This window comes from Lytechinus pictus, unplaced genomic scaffold, assembly GCF_037042905.1.
Source record: "Lytechinus pictus isolate F3 Inbred unplaced genomic scaffold, Lp3.0 scaffold_20, whole genome shotgun sequence".
NCBI classification, from domain to species: domain Eukaryota; kingdom Metazoa; phylum Echinodermata; class Echinoidea; order Temnopleuroida; family Toxopneustidae; genus Lytechinus; species Lytechinus pictus.
This window is the reverse complement of record NW_026974141.1, coordinates 2,654,251-2,678,841: the sequence shown is the minus strand read 5'-3', so window position 1 is coordinate 2,678,841 and position 24,591 is coordinate 2,654,251. Positions and strand designations below refer to the sequence as shown.

General features: G+C 36.1%; 1 protein-coding gene and 1 long non-coding RNA gene across 4 annotated transcripts; one reads left to right on the top strand and one right to left on the bottom strand.

Moving 5' to 3' along the window:
- Positions 1-4,203: 4,203 nt before the first annotated feature.
- Positions 4,204-20,150, top strand: LOC135157799 (streptococcal hemagglutinin-like). Of its 3 annotated transcripts, XM_064114723.1 has the most exons (14): positions 4,204-4,380; positions 5,370-5,454; positions 8,584-8,690; positions 9,942-10,046; positions 11,210-11,319; positions 14,572-14,649; positions 15,757-15,843; positions 16,078-16,131; positions 16,390-16,443; positions 16,702-16,755; positions 17,014-17,067; positions 17,326-17,379; positions 17,638-17,691; positions 19,066-20,150. In XM_064114723.1, exons 1-14 carry the CDS (start codon positions 4,285-4,287, stop codon positions 19,343-19,345), a joined length of 1,272 nt encoding a protein of 423 aa, XP_063970793.1. In that variant the 5' UTR covers positions 4,204-4,284; the 3' UTR covers positions 19,346-20,150. The 3 variants fall into 3 exon arrangements, with proteins under 3 accessions (XP_063970793.1, XP_063970794.1, XP_063970795.1); XM_064114724.1 differs by lacking the exon at positions 17,638-17,691; XM_064114725.1 differs by lacking the exons at positions 4,204-4,380; positions 5,370-5,454; positions 8,584-8,690; ... (3 more) ...; positions 17,014-17,067; positions 17,326-17,379 and adding an exon at positions 11,383-13,270.
- Positions 18,876-24,544, bottom strand: LOC135157800 (uncharacterized). Its single transcript, XR_010296767.1, has 4 exons — positions 24,216-24,544; positions 22,238-22,313; positions 21,574-21,792; positions 18,876-20,777 (listed from the first exon to the last, which is right to left on the bottom strand). It is a non-coding gene; the product is annotated as an uncharacterized LOC135157800 (long non-coding RNA).
- Between the last annotated feature and the right edge of the window lie 47 nt (positions 24,545-24,591).

Below are 24,591 nucleotides of genomic sequence, written 5' to 3'. Positions count from 1 at the left end.
CTCTCCATTTTATACGGAGCCACTAAGGTAACATGTTTTTTTTTTCTTAACTCGTTACGAATTGTAACTTGTCCCCGCGTGGAGGTATTAAGTCGTGATATACTATTTAGTTATAATAAGTCGAGGGAACGAGTTATTATAAGTCGAGGCACCATGTAAGTCGATTGAACAAATTATATAAGTCGATGGAATGATATAAGTTGAGGAAATGAGTTATGAGACATTCAAGACGAGGGAACGAGTTAATATGAGTCGAGGCAACGAGGTATGTTAGTTGAGGGCACGAGTTATATAAATCTGAGGGCATTGGCTATAAGTCGTGTGAATGAGATATATAAGTCGAGGGAAAGAGTTTCTATAAGTTGAGGTAATGAGCTATGTAAGTCGATTGAACGAATTATATAAGTCGAGGGATTGATATAAGCCGGGAACGAGTTATGTAAGTCGGAGGAACGAGTTATAAGTGGATGGAATTAGTTATAAGTCGAGGGAACATGTTTTAAGAAATGATTTACATTCGAGGAAATGAATTCTAATCACTTTAGGCATGTTGGTGGTTCTGTATCATCGATTCCCTTCCCGAATTATCAATATAACCCCCTTTCCATTATACCGAGTTCCTTTAGGCATCTAGGCCTATAATTATCTCCATCATGTCCATGTCCCATTTTATTTCGGTTTATTTTCATTTTGTCCAGTGCCAATTCGTTCATTTGCCAACTCGTCTACTATTATTAATTTGGTCTACCATCAGTTCGTCCAATATCCACATGATCCATTTCGTCCACTCACCATTTCGTCTCATAACCAGTTGGTCTAATAGCCATTTAGTCCATACCATTTGGTCTAGTGTTAATAGGGCAAAATAAATGAAAATAAAACGAGGATTGGACCAAATGGTTATGAGACGAAATGGTCATAGACCAACTTGTGATTAGACGAAGTGATGATTGGACCACACAAAATTGATTATTGGACCAAATGATTGTTGGATGAAATGTTGATGGACGGACGAGCATTAGACTAAATGAAGGTAGACCATGTGGTGAGTGGACGAGTTGACAGTAGACGAATTGACAATTTACCTTCTTCTTTCCTATGTCACTGCTCCTCTCTTCCCCTCTCTTACCCCCCCCCCCCTCCTCTCTCTCTCTCTTATGGGGCGTTGCAAGAAACTTGCGATCAATTGCAAGTTTATTTTTGGTCCCTTACTCAATCATAATTATGTTTGTCAGTTAATTGCAAATTAGTGATTGATTGTTAATCTGCTCCTTGAAACAAGAATTTTAATCTGATTTGCTACAGCTAACTTTGAACTATCAGTTGTAAAATTGCAACAGAATATTTGCGATTGATCGCAAATATTTTCTTGCAACACCCCCTAAGTGACGTAAATATTGTACAAGCTTAAGACAAAATATTTGATTTAGTAAAATACCCTAAATGCCGAAAAATTGCACAATTTTTTTCCGGGAGTTTCTGCATTTATTGTACAATCAAAATAAATATACAACACACGAACATAATGAAATACATTACAATGTGACAACTTTTTAATAGATCGGATATTACAAAGCTTAGACAAACGTAAAATATTGTAAGTACAAGGTATAGAAATTAAGTAAACTACAAAAAAATGCACTTGAAGAGCAATCGTCGACAACGCAGACAGATGCTCTGAAAATGAAAATTTTCAACACTTTTTTTTTGCATTATGTTGAGTCCCCCCCCCCCCCCCACAATATGGTTTCTTTCGGCTGTTATTATGGATAGGATGGTGGTTACTTATAGGCGGCACAGGGGCGGATCCAGGATTTTCCAAGGCGGGGGGGGGGCACATTTCGAGTCCCGATGAAAATTTGACAAGTAAAAAAGAAAAAAAAGGGGGTTTTTACCTAAAATTTAAGGTCATTTCGTCAGCAAAAAAATTGAGAACCAACAAAAAAAGAGAAAGTAAAAGAAAGGTCCTCGCTTTCAAAAGAGCCGGGGGGGGGGGGGGGGCACACTTGGGTAGAAGTGACATATCTACATTAAACATTTTTATTATGACTCTCAAGGGGGGGACATGAGCCGGATGTGCCCCCCACCCTGGATTCACCAACAGTGGGTGGCAGCCCCGTGGGGGAAGGGGCGTCCCCCTCGATTATTTTTAATGGGGAGATTGTCCTCCTTCGATTTTCAAAATAAAGCTAAGAAAATGTACTTCATATTACCCCCACCCAACTAAAAGCAACTCTTCGAGCAACCGATCGGGGGAAATGTGGATGGAATTTTTCCTGCTCCCTTTGTAGCTGGCTTCGCCCTCCTCGAAACGAAACGGTAGGTCAGGGAGGAAAATGAATCAAAACATATGCTTCCTGATCAGATTTGACAAAACGGAGGAGAAAAAAAGGATTTTAATTTAAAAAAGAAACAAAACAATAACAACAAAGGTTTTTTTGGTATGGGTGTGCGGGGGTGTGTGTGTGTGTGAGCGGGGGGGGGGGGGTGGTCCGTGAACATGGAGCATATGGTTCCGTGGTCCATGCAATATTTTTGCTTCAATGTTTTATCATTTTTATATCTTATTATATATCATTTTGTTTTGTTTGTATGTTTGTTTTATCATCAATATTTTGCTATAATGTTTTATGTATCTTCCTTTGTTTTTGTTATGTTCTTATATTAGTTTCATCAAGGGGCCCCTTTCACAATCTCTGTTGTATGGGGTCCCCGGCCGATGGGGTCCTAAACCTTTCATGTTATATTATCTTTGACAACCTTTGTACTAAATATTTGTATTATTTCACTCGATTGGTTTGAATAACCTTATACCACTTATTGAAATGTGCATGTATTAAAAAGATTCTTCAGGGTAATGATGATGAAATATGATGATGAAAAGGCCAAGGGGATGACCCAAAATGGTAATTGGCATTCTACACATTCGGCCAAGACACCGGTTGATCCACATCCAACTCGGTAGACTCCTCCCTAAAACTCGGTACACAAGTTGTCGAAAAGGGATCCACATCTCATATTATAGGCCATGACCAATGCAGGACCCGCCCGCCCGCCCTGTATATGGAAGAGACAGGGGCGCATAAATGAGCCAGAAATTTCGAGGGGGCAAGATATGGCATATCGGGCCAAATTAAAGTTGCGAACAAGCGAAGCGAGCAAATTCATTTTATTACAAAATATATCCAATGACATAGAAATAATCAGAAAATAGTATTTCACCCTTTTCTCTTTCCTTTTCTTCCCTTTGCTCTTTTTTCTTTGATTGATTGCATTTATTCTTTTTCATTCCAGAATCCAACAAAAGTTATACAATCTAAAGCAAAACACAAAAATATAATATACAGAAATGAAAAAAAAAGGGAACCCACTGGAAAGCAAAGCTTCAGTATGCATGGGTTCCCTGCAATAAATAGTTAAAGTACATTTTTGATCAATGAAATTCAAATCGTAAATTAAAAAGGTTTGTACAATGAAAAAGAATACTAGTGGGGTCATGCTTTTTATGCCTACTCACTATGTGACAATTAACAACAAAAATATTATATCATACCCCTTCTTTGTCGTGAAAATTTTTTGGCCAGGCAAGCGGCCCCAAGCCCCCCCCCCCCCCCCCGACCTGGTAGAGAGACTGGGAACATATATAGGAATAGAGACTGATCTGCCCTATTGTACCTAAACTCAACAAAGTGAACTTACTAACACACCTCTTTCTCTCTTTTATTTTTGAAGCGCATAGAGACATATTTTGTATGTGTTATTCGCTATTATTATCATTATTGTACTAGTTTGATAGACGAGGGAGAGAGAGAGAGAGAGGGATATGAAATTGAACGATCATGATAGGCTTACCTATCATGGTATCAACGGGCCGATTAATTTTTGTGAATTTTCATGTCTTTTTTTAAAGGAGTTCTTTTAGCCATTGATCGTATTTTATCCAAAAGAAATAGCATAATTCCAGCTTGACTGAAAAAAAACTTGAAAAACCCAAATCTCAAAAGTAACAGATCACATCCAGTAAAAGGAAAAAAAAACTAAGTCAGAAGTCCCGATCAAGAATATTTTGTGTAAAAACAAGACTTAAAAAGAAGAAAGAGTTCCCGAAAGAGCTGATAAGGAGAGAAAACTGTATCATGGCAAATTTTACAACCTGAAAACTGCATAGGGCGAGCTTCGAAATTCATCTGTCCTTACCCGGTTATTCTATGGGCGAGTTGTTTCGGAATCGCAAAGTTAATGTCCGCTGTTTTTGGTCGTTAAGAATTCAGAAAGAGATAGAAAATGGCAGCTGTAAATGATCCATGGATGCAAATCGTGGCCAATATTGGTCTTGGAGCATTTAGCCACCCTATGGGATATGTGAAAACGTTGATTCAGGTAAGATAAGTGGCTTTTTTCCAGTGACTAATGAGTACATCGCGTAATCCGTGCGGAGCCCGAGCAGCCTGCTGCTAGTTTTAGCGGGCCGAGTGTTCATCTCCCCGCTGCACTAGGCGGGATCCTTAGTGTATGAAGGGGGGTCTCATGCCTTGGTTGCCGGTTGCGCACGTAAAAATTTGATTTTTAACTTTAAGTTTATCATTGCATCTAATCATGAAGTCATTTAAATATTCCACAAGGGTTGATTTGTATTGTTCGTTACATTCTAAAGAGTAAGTGTGCCCAAAATAAATCTTATCAAAATAGCACTCATTCAATGAACAAGGTTATGATACAGTCTGTATAATGCAAAATACATGAATTTCCAGGCCAGGGGCAGGGCCAAGGCAGGGGCACTTCGCAGATCCCGGTCCCGGAGATCTACAGCTGGTTGCTGCATTGTTGAATAAATAGAGTTATAAGAGCAAAAAACACTTTCTCCCTCTTTAATCGTGTAAATGTATACTTCATATCCACCATTTATACAATATTTATTTCATTTTTAAGCAATAATTTATTGAAAAAAACAAGAAAAATATTGTAACTTCTGAAGGTTTCCATGGGTGTGGAAACGACCCACAACGAACAACAACAACATTCCATGGCAAAGAAGAATAACGTTAGTGTAGGCCTAGTAGGTTTCACGGTACACCATACATCTTTCTTGGGCAAGTGTTGGTCCTCAAAAGGACCACCCAGATTGGGTGGTCCTTTTCACGACCAACACTTGCCCGAGAAAAATATTATGAAAAGATGGAAAAGTTGCCGCGATGTTTACTTCGCCATCTTGTTCTTTTTTATCTTCACCAAGCTACGAGATGCATATCAGAGGATATACATCTGGATGAGATTTAAGATTTTAAGATGATTTTAAAATTGCAAGTTTTATCGCAAATAGATAGGGTAAGCCCTATTTATCCTACTGATAATAATTTTTTTTTTTGCAGCTGGGTTATGAACCTCTTCCCCCTCGCTTAGGAAGGAATGCCTTCTTCAGAGAATGCTACCAGCTGCCAGGATTTTTTCCTTATGGTAAGAAAGACCTAGGACAATTCCAGCATGAAACAGACCTGGGCCCCATCTTACAAAGAGTTACGATTGATCCAATCAATTGTAACTATGGAAATCCATCAGTGTCATAATTTTTCTCCAGGAAATATGCAAAATGTCCTCTGTAAACAAAGGAGAACACACCAAATTGTCAAGAAATCAATGAATTTATGGATGTACATTCATATTTGTTAGACGGGCCCCTGGGCCCCGTCTTATAGAGAGTTGCGATTGATCTGATCAATCGCAACTATGGAAAGCCAGCAAAGGCAACATATAAAATGCATGTTTGCTCAAAACTTTTTCTAGATATGAATGTATCCATAAAATCATTGATTTCTTGCCAATTTGGTGTGTTCTCCTTTGTTTACAAAGAACATTTTGCAAATTTCCTATAGAAAAAAATATGACACTGATGGATTTCCATAGAGTTACGATTGATCCAATCAATCGTAACTCATCGTAACTCTTTATAAGACTGGGCCAGACAGTTTCAAAGTATTACACTTCGAAATTGACAGTTATTCAGTTCTCGCAGAGTTTATCAGACACTCTGGCCCGTATTCTGAAGTCTGTTTTAACTTAGACCACGGTCAAACTCTGTGCTAAAATTATGGGGAGCCAAAAATTCAAAAATTCTGTTTATACTAGATATCTCTTACGTTTACTATTTTGTTTCCTGTTGCTTTCATAATGAAGAAAAATACTTCAGTTATCATTCCCAGACAGTTATGAACAATTTGAGTGTCAAATGAGTTAATAAATTGGATGTATACTGTTTGGGATTTGTGCCCCAATTGGCTCTTCATAGTTAAACCACAACTTTAAACCATGGCTTAATTTAAACCTGAGTTCAGAATACGGGCCTTTGAATTAAAAAAAATTTTGTTCCTCTTCATCTGCTGGTTTGAGTGGCAATTAGTCATATTTGACTATTGTCGCCATTGATTTCATCTAAAAATTTCTCACTTCTCACATATCACTGTAGTTAAATTTTTGGAGTATTTCGTTTCATGTCTATTTTGAACAATAAAATATGGATTTTCATCTTTGCATCATTTCAATGTGAAGAAGAGATTAATTTCACGATGAAGTTATTTGTTATAATTATTAACTTTTTGTCTAAATTGGCATTAAAAAAAATCACCAAAAACAAACCACTATCTTCAGCCCAGTTTGAACTAGTTGCGCTTGCCCTGCCCTTTCAAGATGCAATCATGCAATCATTATTTGTAAATTTAATTCAGTGGATACGACTGGTGGATGAAATAACCAAGAGGGAAAGGCTAGAAAAACAATGTTTTCCATACTAATTTCTTTTCATATCTTACACTGTAGCCTATTACCAAAAGGTTTACTCACATTCTACCTTTAACATAATCGAACATAATTGATATGTGTTATCAATGGATGATTATTATGTCTTTCTATATTTTGTCTATACTTGGTAGATAGCATTTGTCTTCTTAAAATATCTAGAGGGGGTTCTCCCATTCCCACCTGCAATGACATATTCTGAGAGCTTGATATTGCACCGAGTCTAGTGATTTTTTTTGTAGTTACTGGAGCACTATCATAAGCTTGGCAAGCATAATAAAAAAAATGGATCTAATAATTGTCCTGTAAACAATAAGTAAGAACTTTGGAACACCTGTAGATAAAATTTACTTGCTGTGTGCAGTTGGCTAAATCAGAGTCATTGGCCCGTATTCTGAAGTCAGGTTTAACTTAGTCTAACTTAGTCTAGACCACGGTCTAACTCTGCTAAAATTATGGGAAGCCAAAAATTCAAAAATTATATTTATAATATATCGTATATTTCTTATGTTCACTATTTTGTTTCCTTTTGCTTTCATGATGAAGAAATATATTTCAAAATACTTCAGTTATCATTCCCAGGCAAATTGGGTGTCATATGAGTTAATAAATTGGATGTGTACTGTTAGGGATTTGTGCCCCATTGGCTATCGATAGTTAAACCACAACTTTAAAGCAGGGTTTAATTTTAACCCGAGTTCAGAATACGGGCCTGTGTGTTAAATGTATTAAAGGGGAATCCAGCCCTGGCCATACAATGTTGTGTTGGGAAGGAGAAAAATAAATTAAAGAGAATGGTGAAAGTTTGAAAGAAATCGGACAAGCAATAAGAAAATTATAGCTGTCATAAAATTGAGATCACTAATACTATGTAGATTTCAAATTGGCAATTGGGTAAGTAAATTATGACAAGGGGCAAGGACAACTTTCCCATAGGCCATGTATTTTATTATCAGGGATTTGTGGTTTTCTCCTAAGTACTCATTCCCCTGGGGCAGTAATCTAAATATAACCCAGGTAGTATATTGTTTTATGTCCTCATGAAAGAAAAATATAATTTAAAATAGAACTTTTCGAAAAAATGACATTTTAGCCATAATATGTATTGGAGTACATGGAAGAGTAGTCCTTGCCTTACATCACTATGACATCCCATATGCGGCCAATTTGAAGTCTCCATGGGTACAGTGATTACCAATATTTACAACTTTTAAAAATTCATAACTTTCTTGTTGTTTGTCCAATATTGTTCAAACTTTCACCTATCAACTTGTCTGATTTTTCTTTTCCTTATAAAAACAAGTTTTTATTTGGGATGGGTTCCCCTTTAAACCTGGATGAGTATACTAAAGAAGAGAAAAGTAAAGTCTGTTTTTGTTTGAAAAAAAAGAACAGCAGTGAGTCACAAAAATGTTAATGGCTTTTTTTTGTGTGTGTTTATGTATGTGAAACTAGTGTTACGATTCATAACTGCTCTTTTTTCTTGGAACTTGGGGGAGGGGGTCTTGTCTTTCTACAAATGATTGGCTTAAATTGTTTGTACATTTTGCTGAAAGAATGTAATAATTTATGTTTTGTTCATTTCCTGTTGATACAATAACACATTTTTTTTTTTTTTTTTTTTTTTTTGGGGGGGGGGAGGAATGTCCAAAGACTTGGGAAATAGTAATCAGATAGTTTGTGTATCCGGAAAGTCACACATTTTAATTTCAGGTCAAGCAATGTTGATTGTTTTTGTACCATACCGGTACTCATCGAGCACACGCACACAAACTTCTCTTCTCTCCTCCACAGTAAGACATATATACAGAGTAGACGGTTTCACTGGCCTGTACCGAGGGTTCTTTCCTGCTCTTTGTCAGAACTTCATTGCTGGTGGTGTCGTAAGATCAGTTACTGAGGTGAGGTTAACTTTGAGTTCTACATGTAACAGTTCTAGATGAAAAAGTTTTCGGTTTCACCATGTAAGTAAGTCCCGAAAAGGACTGTTGGGTAATCTTTCGGAAACTTTGTCATCTAATCTATAAATATGAATATAAATCTCTGTCAACCACACTACCTTCTTACATATCTTCATTATTTCAGCAACAAAGATCTACATACTCTCTTCGTTCTGCAGCTGCTCCTTCCTATGTCATTCCAAAATCCAGAAAACAGGCCTGTTTCAACTCTTTTCAATCTCTTGCCCCCCGTCTTTGGAACAAACTCCCTCCATCTCTCCGAAACCTCTCTTCTCTTGACCTCTTCAAAAAACATATCAAAACACACTAATATAACCATAAACCTTAACTTGTCTTATGCTATCAACGGTGCTTTGTATCCTCTGGAAAAAGCACTGTATAAATCCAATTATAATTATTATTAATCTCCCGACCATGCAAACCTGAGAACATTTGAAAAGAAAATGATCATGTAAGTAGTGGCTCTCTGAAGTAATTTAAAGCCCTTGGCCTGTGTTGTGAATTCCAGGGCTCCATAAACTTCAGAGGTAAGAGATAAATCGCTATAATTCTTCAAGCAATTTGTAGTGATGCATGGTAGAGCATCCGTGATCTGCATTGCAAGGAATAAATTCTTGTCGGGTCCCCATGTACAGTAAATGGTTTTAACCCAAAACATTCCTGTCTTTGAACATTTTTAGACAGATGTGCTTTATACTTATAATAGTTGTTGTTTCATCATGACTTTATTCAAGTTCAAAGACACTGATATACAATATATACATAAAGAGACCAGGTCCATCGTTTCCATTCCAAACAAATGGCAGGTCAGTACATGGATTACAAGACAAGTAATACGTATATATACCAATATAGAGAATTATTTAGAGTAACATAAATGCAGGAAAATAATTAGTTAAAGCTGTCGTTGATATCACGTTGGAAAAAAAACACTCAATCAGTCAGAGCTGGATATGTAAATGGAATTAATCAACTACTGCATACAACCTGAAATGTACAGACAACATTACGAGAGGTGTTTTGTACCCAATTTCCACTACGGTATCTTCATAATTATTATCATTATATATACGGCTGTGATCATTATATGTTTTTGTGTATTCAAATCAACTTAATAATAATAACAACAGAACAATAATACTGTTTGTACAAAATGTTTGTCATGATTGATATTGCTATTTATCTGTACAGAAACTTGATGAGCTGTTCCCTGTTGAAGATGAGAGTGAAAAGAAAGCCCTTGCCAAGAAAAGACCTGAGCTGGCCAGTGTATCATTCCATACATTCATGCTTCAGGTATCTTAATCTTGATGATGATGATGACGATGGCGTTGATGATGATGATGTTGATGTCGGAGGCGGTGGTGGTGATGATGCATGATGATAATGGTATCGATGATTATTATGATGGTGATTTATGATATATGATGAAAAATGATGATGGTGGTGGTGATGATGATGATGGTGGTGGTGATGATGATGATGGTGATGATGATGATGACGATGATGATGATGGTGGTGGTGATGATGGCGATGATGATGATGATGTTGATGATGGTGATGATGGTGATGATGATGATGATGATGGTGGTGATAGCGATGTTGATGATGATGATGGTGATGATGGCGATGATGATGATGGTGGTGATGGTGATGATAGTGATGTTGATGATGATGATGGTGGTGGTGATGATGAAGATGATGATGATGACAATGGTGATGATGATGATGATGATGATGATGATGATGATGATGATGATGATGATGATGATGATGATGATGATGATGGTGGTGGTGATGATGAAGATGATGATGATGACAATGGTGATGATGATGATGATGATGATGATGGTGGTGGTAGTGGTGGTGATGATGATGATGATGACGATGGTGATGATGATGGTTATAAAACTGATGATAATAGTAATGATGATGATGCTAATGATGAGTGTGATTGATCTTCGAAGTAGTGGTTTTGATGATAATACTGCTGATGATGAGAATGATGAACATTGTGGTGAACTGAATGGCAATTAAGATGATATTGATACTTTATTGTTTTGATAAAAATGTTGACAGTTTGACATTTATGATACTTCACAAATATATTGATATGTATAAGTATTTCAATTAAAGGCATTGATGTTGTTGCTGTGTCAAGAACTGCGACCCATTGGTTTCAAGGCACCGTTGATTCTTATGATTAATTTCACATAAACATAATCATGAAAATTGGGCCTATCATTTATCATTAATACCCATTTTCTCTACATTTGCTCTACGGCGAGTTGAAAACAACCGTTTTATTCATCTTAATTCAAACCACCTATAAGTAGTTGGTACAAAAAATGTTAAAATGGCTGTTTTCGATTCGCCGTACGGCCGCCATAGATCAAATGTGACCCAGGTGAAGTTATCATTTTTTGTATCCCAATATTGGTTCTGTTTGATTTCTGTAGATGTCCAAGGATTCTGTGGCACACTTCTGTGCCGTCGTCGTAACACAACCGTTCAATGTCGTCATGGTCCGGAGCATGGCTCAGTTTATTGGCAGGGAAACAAAGTACAGGTTAGTCTCTCGTGTCAAAGGTCACATTCAGGGAATATGAGGTCAGTGAACTCTTTGATTTTACCCACAATGCAATAGGACTCCATATGACCTGATTTGACTGTTCAATCTTGTCATGGTCCGGAGCATGGCTCAGTTTATTGGCAGGGAAACAAAGTACAGGTCAGTCTCTTGTGTCAAAGGTCACATTCAGGGAATGTGAGGTCAATAAACTCTTGGTTTTACCCACAATGCACTATGAATTCATCTTCGACTTGATGTGAGTGTTCTGTGTGGTCATGTTCCCCAGTCTGGCTCAGTTTATTGGCAGGGAAACAAAGTGCATGTCAGTTTCTCGTAGAGAATGTCAAAGGTCAACGTATGTCAAAGGTTACATTCTGGGATTATGAAGTCAATGAAATCTTCATTTTACCCACAATGCACTATGACTCCATGTTGTATCTGATTCAATCTTATCCTTCAAAATCAAGAAAAGGAGCCCTAAAGCATAAATATAAAGTTCAAAAGCAATGATTCTAAAACTTTTTTTTGTTGGTTGGATGATCTATTTGTGTAAAATGTATTGTATAAAATTACAATTTTTTTTTCACTTTATCGGATTGTAATCCTGTCCCACTTGTACACTTGATGTTAGTTGTCTGCAGTCTCATATTTACTAAAAATTCCAGAAATCGATATTTCGGAGTCTTGAAAGAAGGGAATATTCCTCATTTGTTCAGTAGTTTCCTATTAAAAGAATAGGGATAATAGATAGGGGTTTTCTGATGTTAAGCTATGAAATGCAAACATAAGTTTCAGTAAGCAGGGAAGGTGTTTTTTTTTTCTTCCTGGCATCATCACCAGTTTACTAAAATGTAGTTGTAAATGTAAACCTTACAACTGGCCTTCATTTCGTGGTCATGTTGTTAGATTCTGTTATACCGGTAGCTCATTTTGAAATTGTTACCACAACCAGGGGTGTGAGAGTTTGGCCAGAGTAATACCAGTTTACCAAATGTAGTTGTCAATGTAAACATAATGGCCCGAATTCACAAAGGTGGTTTCGTTTGAAACCATGGTTTTTAGAAACCGTGGGTTTTAGAAACCATGGTTTTTGAAAATCCATGGTTTCTAGAATTTGGTATTCACAAACGATGGTTTCTAAAACCCACGGTTTCAACAGTGGTCTCAAATGAAACCACGGTTTCAACAGTGGACTCAAATGAAACCATGGTTTCAACTGTGGGTTTTACCTCAAAACCAGGGATTTCCCCTTTTTTAGCATGTACTGGGCATGCTCAGTGCATTGAAAACTACATTCAAAAGCTAGTAGCACTGGCAACATTTTCCTTGTAAAAAAACAAACAAATAGCAATTCTCTCCACCCCCCCCCCTACTAAAAAGTATGTTCCTGCCTGGCTGGGTTATGTTCAAGTCACAAACACACACACACACACACAACCACAGCACACACACAACCACTGCATGCAACTACCACTGCATGCAATCTCCACCACACAACAGCTGCTGCAACTTCAAAAATGGCAAAGCCCAACCACAACAAATGGCAAAACAGCGAAATTAACTATCTCTTACAACTGATTCATGATCGCCATCAAGTCATATGCAACAAGGAGACTCACCATAGAGCTAATGAAGCGAAGAAAGATGCTTGGAACGCAGTACATGATCAATTCACGCAAAGATTTGGAAAAAAATGGACAGTGGCTCAAATGAAGGAATTGTGGAAGCGACAGCGCATCACTGCCAAGAAGGAGTATGGGGAATACAGGCGAAAAACACGGCAAACTGGTGGAGGTCCACCTCCATCTCCACTTAAAGCTACAACCATACTCATCAAGGAGATTCTTCCTTATGACTTCATACAGCTACACAATCCCTATGATGATGATGTAGTACTCGAAAATGACCAGGCCATATCAGCCCTGGAGTTCATCCGTGGCGACAAAAAGTTAGTAGATTCTTTGCAAGTGCAATATTTTTAGTCAAGATCTAGATCTATTTTTACATATTTTCATGTTAATTTTCAAATTGGATCTGTACAGCTATTGTCTGTGCACAATCTAGAATATCATCTGGGTCCTGGATTTAATTTCATCTTCTCATAATAAAAAGAATACGAGGAATTTAGTTGACATATCAACCCCCATAAATGATGAATTATTTCGATACCGAAATTTCGATATCGTCGTCTGCGCAGACGATGTAGTCCCATACGTATAAATACGTGCCCTATATACAAAGCACAGATTAGACGACTCGGGCAGTGTTGACTGTTGTCAACAATAAAATCAACCCGCATTTTGCACGCGCGTATTTCGCTATTACTTTCTTAGTTTGTTCCTAAATAAAGCCAATATATCTTCAAACCATACTCACCCTACCTAATCCCAGACTTTCCTCTGTTAGTTCGTTATTTTCGGTGAATGTTGCCTGCTTGCTACGAAAATTTAAAGAAGCGCCGTAGCTCGTACCGTAATAATAATAATAATTGTAGTGATCAGCTGTTTAATCATGTGATAAATCTGCACATGCTCACTAAAAGAAGTTAAAGTATGAGGTGCTGTTTTCACCACTGAACTATAATGCTTTTCACATACGTTTGCTTCATATATATCTTCAAATATCAAATAACCATAATTTCATTGGACTGCAGCACCACTTCGAAATTACAATTTCGTTCTTTTTCACCGATGCTAGATATTCATTTCCACTCATCTTTGTGGGGGATTAAAGGAAGGAGAAGAAGAAGAAGAGGAAGAAGAAAAAGAAGAATGATGAAAAAGAGGAAGAAGATGAAGGAAGAGAAGATGAAGGAAAAAAAGCCATATTCTCATTTTTTTCTTGAATATTAAAGCTGGTGTAGCATGATCACAAAACCCAATTTTCAGATGAAATTTATTCAGCCTTGTCACTTAATATTGATTGCAGTTTTGCCCTTGATTTTTTTTTTAATTTTGGTGTTTTTACTTTGTTTTAAGTTAGCGTGATGTGTGAGGGGGGGGGGGTGGGTGCTTGATAATTGCACCGACAAAAAATCTCTAAAAGACGAGTGAAAATATTAACAGGAAAACACATTAAAATTGAAAATGGTTTAATGTGAAAAAATCCCACCCCTTATGCCACTGCCATAAACAAAACCATACAGACTATTATGCAGCCTATATAAAAACAATTGTGGTAATCGCATCATAGGGGCCATACGAAATTGATATTTTAGACTTTTATGGTTATCATTTCCTTTCTTTATAGATCATCTTCGTCTGCCGTGACCGACGATGCCATCTACGAAGACGATGACCCAGTCAAAGATGACATCCCACATTCCAGGTATGTATTGTGCCATATTTATATACATTGCATCTTTATTTCCATGTTAACTTATGCATATTTTCCTGCTAAGAGAATACAGTTTTGAAAGTCAATTGACATCCATTGAAGGGATGTATTTATCCTTTAGGTTCGAAAACTAATTACCACGAGTCAATTACTTTTACATTACTGTGACTTTGGAATAATAATGAATATGGGGGTGATAATTTCAACATCTAAAATTTAATAGCAAATCAAAAAGAAATATAATTTGCTAAAAATATTTCTTCTCATTATATGATTTGCTAACGATATTATGAAATAATAATAATCTTGAAAGGAATGAATATTCATGATGAAGTGTATATAACCATTTTCACAATATATTGCTCAACTATAAACTTCAATAACTTTGTTATTTTGTTAACTGATTCTGATGACATATGCTGCACTTTGCTCTGTAAATTTTTCTCTTTTCAACCAAGAGTGTCCCTTTAATGTATTGCCTGAATCATATACTATTAGGCTATTTCTCTTATATATATCATTATAATATCACCATATCTCTTGTATCATTAGATCCCCAACCTCAATATTCAGCGGAAAATTAGTTAACCGGCCTTGTCACTTAACGTTATTACATTTTGTCACTTGCATTGGTTTACATTAAAATGCTAGGGATATTCTTCAATGTTTAATTGTGAAGCGCTTTGAGCAGTACAAGAGCGCTATCAATAAAAAAACATAGAAATGTCCAATCCTATAGTGAATATAAACCAAGCATTCCCCCCTCCAAATAGACAAAAAAATTATCACCATTGCCTTGTACGCCTATACCACTTGCGTACAGATGTGTCGGGTTGATATGATCAACCCCCCCCCCCAAAAAAAAAAAAAAAAAAAAAAAATATCACACCAGAGTGGGGTGGGGGGAGGGAATTAAAAAGGAAAAGAAATTAAATGTGAAATTTTCATTTGCCCCTCAGATTATTCTTAATCATTACCAAAACCATATGAAATAATTAGCAGCCTATCTATAGAGAGATTCCAAACACAGTATTGACAACTTTGGACTTATGTTTCGCCGGGATGTAATGCCGACTTTGCCTTATTGCTTTCTCATAGATCATCTTTGTCTTCCGTGGCTGCTAATGCCAACTACATGCACGACACAGTCCATGACCTATTAGATGATGATATCCCTCAATACAGGTATTAAATATGCCATTGTTACATTCATTACTTTTTTCTATATGTTAAATTATACGAATTTTCCTGTCAAGTAATTGTTTTCAGAAGTTAAGACAGGTTTAAAGGGATGACTATATCTTTTTTTTACCTATATTCAAATTTTCAACTGTTCACATACACGTTACTTTGACATTTCATTTTTTTCCAATTGGATGAAAATATGATGAGAGTAATTTTTATTCATTTCTCCAACAGCAATCAATCTGCAACCACCTCAAGACCCTTGGCAGCATCTGACTCTTCTACACGGTAATTTTTGCCATCATTCTTCAATAAATTCTTTTTAAAATATGTATTACAGTATTTGATGGAGGGGTGGATATCAGGCAAGGTGGGAGTATAACATTCATACAGGAGGGGATAATTGCTGGATTGGTTGCATGTGAGAATATTTTACTGATCAGAACAAATGAAAAACATGCTAATTAGGAGAATTATTCTACATTTCCCTTTTTTCCAATTGGATGAAAATATGATGAGAGTAATTTTTATTCATTTCTCCAACAGCAATCAATATGCCACCACCTCAAGACCCTTGGCAGCATCTGACTCTTCTAAACGGTAATTTTTGCCATCATTCTTCAATAAATTCTTTTTAAAATATGTATTACAGTATTTGATGGAGGGGTGGATATCAGGCAAGGTGGGAGTATAACATTCATACAGGAGGGGATAATTGCTGGATTGGTTGCATGTGAGAATATTTTACTGATCAGAACAAATGAAAAACATGCTAATTAGGAGAATTATTCTACATTTCCCTTTTTTCCAATTGGATGAAAATATGATGAGAGTAATTTTTATTCATTTCTCCAACAGCAATCAATCTGCAACCACCTCAAGACCCTTGGCAGCATCTGACTCTTCTACACGGTAATTTTTGCCATCATTCTTCAATAAATTCTTTTTAAAATATGTATTACAGTATTTGATGGAGGGGTGGATATCAGGCAAGGTGGGAGTATAACATTCATACAGGAGGGGATAATTGCTGGATTGGTTGCATGTGAGAATATTTTACTGATCAGAACAAATGAAAAACATGCTAATTAGGAGAATTATTCTACATTTCCCTTTTTTCCAATTGGATGAAAATATGATGAGAGTAATTTTTATTCATTTCTCCAACAGCAATCAATCTGCAACCACCTCAAGACCCTTGGCAGCATCTGACTCTTCTACACGGTAATTTTTGCCATCATTCTTCAATAAATTCTTTTTAAAATATGTATTACAGTATTTGATGGAGGGGTGGATATCAGGCAAGGTGGGAGTATAACATTCATACAGGAGGGGATAATTGCTGGATTGGTTGCATGTGAGAATATTTTACTGATCAGAACAAATGAAAAACATGCTAATTAGGAGAATTATTCTACATTTCCCTTTTTTCCAATTGGATGAAAATATGATGAGAGTAATTTTTATTCATTTCTCCAACAGCAATCAATCTGCAACCACCTCAAGACCCTTGGCAGCATCTGACTCTTCTACACGGTAATTTTTGCCATCATTCTTCAATAAATTCTTTTTAAAATATGTATTACAGTATTTGATGGAGGGGTGGATATCAGGCAAGGTGGGAGTATAACATTCATACAGGAGGGGATAATTGCTGGATTGGTTGCATGTGAGAATATTTTACTGATCAGAACAAATGAAAAACATGCTAATTAGGAGAATTATTCTACATTTCCCTTTTTTCCAATTGGATGAAAATATGATGAGAGTAATTTTTATTCATTTCTCCAACAGCAATCAATCTGCAACCACCTCAAGACCCTTGGCAGCATCTGACTCTTCTACACGGTAATTTTTGCCATCATTCTTCAATAAATTCTTCATGCAAGGTTCCGACCAAGTCATGTTTTTTATCCATTTTTTAATTTAAGATTGTCATTGCAATGAACCAAATAATTTGCAGTCTTTTTAAAATAATATTTTGTTTACAATGGAGTACACTGAAAGACAATGGTGAAGTTGAAATAACTGGGAGAAATATTTACAATAAAAATACATATAAAATCAAAGGGAAAAACAACATCAACAAACAAGCCCCATCAATTTATATTATTTCTTTATTTAAAAAAAATTGGTGTAACTGACCAATCCCTGCAACTATAACTGATTGCAAATGATGTGGGAACCTTGCAACACAGTATATATTAGTCAAATTGTGTTACATCTAGATGAATTGAGCCACCAAACAAGAATTTCCTTTTCATTCATGTCTATTTATAATATCGATTAAATCAGACCTGTGTTTTTTGCACTGTAGAAGCACTCTTTCAGATAAAATTAAGCATCTACATTTATCATTTGCAAAGTGATGACACTTGTTTAACCCTAAGAAGACTGGGGGGGGGGGGGCTGATTCAGCCCCCCCCCAAAAATTTTTGCGATAAATCTGCCGCGCGAATTTTTTTGATCTCGTCACTCGCTGACTTTTTACTTTTCAGTCTCGCGCAACTTTTGAGACCAAAATTGTGACCCCCAGGTACGCTGTTCTAAAATTACGCAACATTTTGTAAGTGCATGCAGACCCAAAATTGCTCTTAAACGTGAATTTGAGTACAAATCCAATACAAATAGTGTTTTTAGCCAAAATTCATGAAATGTATCATTATTTTTCCTTTTACTGCTTTAAAACAATTAATTTCATCTTGTTTACGGTCAAAACAAAGTTTCCGACAATTTCCATTGAAAAAACAATAAAAAACAAAATGTCGAAAAACATACAAATACACAAGAAATTTAGAAAATAAAATACATAAAAAAATAGATGTGATGTTGACATTAAAAAAAAATAAATTTAATCAGATGCCTATAAAGAGTATGTGAAACAAAAATTAGCATTTAAGGGGCATTGTTTTGTTAATTAGAGCGAACTTCTGATTTTACGCATAAATTAACATGATTAATGAGCAATGACATTTTTCACAGAATTTGATAGTTTTGTAGATAATGCCATGGGTAACGCGCGTGCCAATTTTCGCCGCAATCGACGGCCGAGATCATAAGGGGGAGGGGCTGAATCAGCCCCCCCCCCCAGTCTTCTTAGGCGTCGAAATAGCCCAGTCTATTTAGGATTAAAGGTTGTGTGCATATCCAAAAATGGAGGGGAGAAGCTCCAGTGATACAATATGAAACAAACTATTTTCTTTTAAAACTGAATTTATACAGATTTGAAGAAAATCAGAGAAGTGTAACACCTGCAAAGAGAAATTCAACCTCACAAGGTCAAGGGCGGAAGAAGGCTAAGATGACAGCGGAGGAAGTGTTGATCGAAATATCCAAGGAGGAACATGCCTTAAGAATGAAATCCCTACAGGAGGAGCATCAACTGAAGATCCAAATGATGAGAGAGGAACATGCTCTTAAGATGGAAATTATGAACTTGGAAAAAAGTACCTTGGAGGTCAAGTACAAAGAGGCTCTTGATTTGACTGAAAAGGAAGATTAATATCAACACATGTACACTATTATTGGCTGTAATTAACCAATTAATGTGTGTTATTACTGTATATACAGAAATAAATATTTGAACAGCTATAGATATGGTAACTAAGTAAAAGATGATTAACATTTGTACTTCCTTGCTTACTACTAATTTCATTATTAATTTCCACAGGGTGTTGACTTTTATTTCTTAAAGGAGAATGAAAGCTCAAGGATTCAGCATTTGTAAAAACATGAAAGTTAAAGAAAAAAGTGATGAAACCGATTAAATTGTCCAAACAAAAAGACATTTTTTTAGTATTTGAATGGTGAGATCTGCAGTACTATAGAGAATTAAAGATCTTCCTAATGGTAAGACGTGCCATGTCACACTTGAACAACTCTCCATTCTAATATACCAACATTCTGATGACTGTACAAACCAACTGTCTATGATGATTTTACCTATTTAAGAAAGATCAACTGGTTTCAAGCAATTAATTGTGCTAAAACTAGTTTATTTATACATTATAAATGCACTGAAACAGACGAAATACAAGTGCAAAAAGCCATATGACAATTTACAATGTGAAAATGGATTATATTTATACATGTACGCAGGTATGATATATTTTCTTGTACATACAAATAATATTTATTTATTGCTCTGTATTTATGCTGGAAAATGTGCTTCCATATTTTGTTTGCATCTCATTTTCTTATCAATTCATTACAATGGAAGCTGAAAGACATTTTTGATGTACTGTACATCAAACAGTAATCAGATGCATGCATTTTAAGAAAAATAAATGAGGTATTTACATATTTGATGCTTTGTGATTAAATTGTGTTTTTTTTTTTAATCCAGGACTGTGTTCTTTAAATTAAAAAAAATCATTGAAAATACATGTATTCCTTGAAAAACACCCGATAGTGATAAAGAAAGGTTAATTTTAAATAGTTGAAAAATAGATTACAGGATTTTCCTTTGTATTCATGTGAAATTGTAAGTAATCCTGTGCTATTTTACAAAGGAAACACACAAATACCTGTTCTTCTCATTAAAGAGCAAATCCACCTGAACAAAAATTTGATTTAAATGGATCAAGAAAAATTTTCAGTGTTATGCTCATTGGACTTTTCTCTATTATATCATAGAAACTTTTTGTTGGGGTGGACTTGCCCTTCAAGAAAGTACAAAGCACGATTCCCTCCAGGAATTCTTATTATCTTATATAGACATGGGTCCCATCGATCACACCTATGACTCTTGAATTCCTGTAGTACTGGTATTCATACAGTTGTTGTTGGGTAGCCTCAATCTCATCTCTGGTTGTTAAAGTTCTCACAAAACCTTTCTTCATGCTATGGCTTGCGAAACATCTGATCACTCAACAAACAGATGATTGCAACACTGATGTCTCATCACCCTGTATTCCCTGAAGTTGCACCTTACTCTGTGTTTTTATTTTTATTTTTTAAGATGACAAAGATAAAACAAGAAATAACCATTTTATTGTCTTTACATTAAAAGATTTTTTTTTAAAAGAGCTTTTATACCAAAAATTGGACCATTTACAGCTTTATTTAGGGAGTGAGGGAAAAGTATGATTTCGCATACTAATTAGCATCATCGCTTCATAGCAATTTGCATGAAATAAATTGCTAAACAATTTTGTAGATTATGTCCAAGGCAACGTGCGTGCCAATTTTCGGCGCGTTCGCGAGGCCAACGGCCGATATCTCAAGGGGGGGGGCCTGGGAGGGCCCCACCCCCCCCCCCCCCCCCCCGGCCGTATGAACTCAAAAAATACCCCGGCCTAGATAGGGTTAAATATCATAGAACTCAGTTTAACCATAGAGCTATTACTGGTCTTAAGGCTAAACCTTCCCAAACCCATAAACATTTGTGTGACATACATACATTGGGCAAAGCAGATGCATTACCTTTTTTCAAATAACCAAGATAATTATACAACCTAAATGTAAATTAGGGATTTTTAAAGAATCTGTCCACAGTGGATGACAAAACTTCTAGTTCTAATTTATATTTCTGATTGTATTTTCTATTAAAAAAAAAAAATCATAATCATATGGTCAGTTCATTGTGAATTAAAAACAGGCAGTTTCCAAAATTTTATATCACTTTTTACATTGAGTTCAATTTCTTTTTACAACATCACTAATATATGCATACACTAGGCTTGTCTTGAGATGTTTATGTCATAACTTTCTTATCAAAAAAATACTTACAGCATACAAATGCAGAATTGTCAATACTTGCAGATACATAGGTAGTAGATCACTAGGCCCTTTGTCCCTCCTCAGGCTCAGATCATCTTCAAGCATGTTGATGAGGTAGCGTGTGGTCTCTTTTAAAAGCAATGGTGTGCTTGAAAGCTTCATCCTCGTACAAGTCACAAAGGTTCCTCCTGTCAATGACTCCTAATTGCAGTTCTGGTTGGCATATTCCTAGTGAGTTAGAATAGAGTAAGAAGCAAAAGAAAATATTTAAACAACATTGAATAAACAACAACTATGTATTCTTAACTACCTTTACTGCATATTGTCGAAATTTATTGGCCTACCTTTTGAGAAATCTGCATATTTGGTCAGTTGACTTATAAATTCCTTATTTTGCCCACAACCTAATCACATCATTCTCAAATTTAAATTGATCAACTGGATCTACAAAATATTAGACATTTAGGCATGTACTCTATGACCATTGACCATGTGACACAGAATTCAGATTAGTTCAGTCACTGTCAGATGTGTAGGTCAACCAAGTTTGAAATTGATCAAAAACATGGTTCTTTATCATGAAACCAATTGTATGATTAATTTTTTTTTAGATGGTGACAAAGAAAATAAAATAGACAATAGTCCACATAGAAACAAAAAAAAATTAACATACCTCTATAACAATCCTCCTTATTCTTTCAGGACAGCCTGCACATGTTGTAAGATGTTTTCATCCATTCGAAAATTTACTGCGGAAAAAAACAAAGTACAGACCTGTAGATCTACATGAAATTCCTTTTAAATATAATGGACATGAAACATAATTCAACATTTTTCAAATCTGCCAGATAAATGATAGTATACTATTTCCAACCAAAATGTAAATTCATAATTATCAATTGTCAAAATAATTTGTTCAATGAATTGTTCAATAGAATGGCGCTTCATGATGTAGCTCATCCTCTTGTAGACGGCTGGTAGCCGTCTGTTTCGAGGTTTTTTTTAAACATTAAAAAAAAAAATTCTCCTCGTACACAGACGGCTCGCTATCGTGCAGCCACCATTAGGGGGTTAACAATGCAAAATCCTCCCTACGAGGCTCATCGATTTTTGTCTTTATTTCATAAAAATATATATAAAAAGAACTGTACCAAAATAAAAAATATTATTCTGTTTTGGCCTGAAATGCACCAAAAGGGGGAAAAATAAACTTGAAAGGGGAAAAACAGTGATTTACTTCGGCTGTCGCACAACTTCACTTCCCTGTTTTATCCGAACTTAATACATAAACATATGGCCATTGAGTCCCCTGTACAGATCGAGCTAGAACTTCGGTCTCTGTATTTGGTGAGTGTAGCCAACGGAGTTAAGTGGAACAACCAACATTAACAGAGACCGAAGCTTTGGGTCTAATCTTATTGTAGCTACATCATATAAACAAACCGAGTCAAGCCTATTATTACGCAGGGTGAGCAAGGGATGGGAAGATTTTGCAATGGCCACCAGATCGGTCTGGTAAGAAACGTCTAATTTTTTGTGTTTTCATTATTTAGGCCCTATAAAATATTTGTTATTCATTTTATATGCTTTACTAAAGCATATAAAATGAATAACAAATATTTCATAGTTTAGGTGGTAAAAAGGTATAAAAATTGATTCAAATTAATTCAATTCAGTGTATCTAACCAATTGGCAGTGATGAGGATATTGAAGGGGATTTCCATCATTGACATTTATACCAACTTTTTCGACACACACTGACTGACTCAGCCCTAGGCAGGCCCACCCAAGGGTTCATTACATGCCGCCCCGCACAGAAAAATCAAGCCATAGAAGTCGTGTGTTGTGGACACCAGAAGTGAGATCCCAGCACGCGCGACCCACTAGTTAGAAATCCACTGCCAAACGCGGTTCATGGTGTGAGTGAGGCAGGCCTGCCCTAGCTAGCCTAACGCCACGGCACGCGTGTCTAACGTAGCTAGGGCTCCGGCTCCATGATGAAAAGACACTGTCAACTCAAAATTATAAAAATATCATCAGAGACAGAGTCCTCGAGCATGTCAAGGCTAGATCTAGTTCCAACATTTCTCCAGTTGGATCTGAATAAGTGAATTTTGAAAAATATATTACATTAACATTAGTCATTAACAATACAAACATGCCCAATTAATAATTGATGCTGTACTCATGTACTAGTGTAAGTGTAACTTTAGTTAATTGTGCACTGCAGTTACTTTAAAGTTTAATTTATACTTAAAAAATCATATGAAACTAAGGTATAAATTAAGAATATAATTTTGTTGAATTTGCACAATTGTGGTTGAAATTCTGACAACTTTGGCGGCTTTGTCATGCATCGCTTCACCTGAGCTGAGCTCCCTGACCCTGGGACTCGACTGGGTATTATTAATAATAGAGCTGAGCGAGTCTGTACGGAGAGCTCTTCATAATCTTTTGACAGGACACAAAAGTACACGCGTGGGACTGGAAAATAACTTGCGTGCGATAGTGCTTTTCCTGTCACAAGTCCACCGTTCCGCTCCTAACTCTGCATGCATTTACAGCATTAATTATAATATTTCTTCACAAAAAAATACATACAGACGAAGAAAAAAATATTCATCGTCGCTATAAAATGGTAAATTACTCACGATGTTCGCACAGCTCGGCAAATACCGATGTTGACGCTTCGCTTCTTTTTTTTTCGTGTAAATCTATTTATCGTCGTCTATCTCCACTTGATCAGCAATGTACCGAAATACTGTTCTGTGATTGGTCAATGTGCCTAAAAACCATGGTTTTTCTAAAACCCACGGTTTGAAACCACCTAAAACAGTTGACTCAAAATCATGCCGAAAACCCACGGTTGAAACCATGGTTTCATTTGAAACCACCTTTGTGAATACCAAAATCAGCAAAACCCACGGTTGAAACCATGGTTTCTGCAAAAACCACCTTTGTGAATTCGGGCCAATGACTTGGGCCAAGTGGTCATGTTGTTATATTCTGTTCAGAATCATCTTGAGA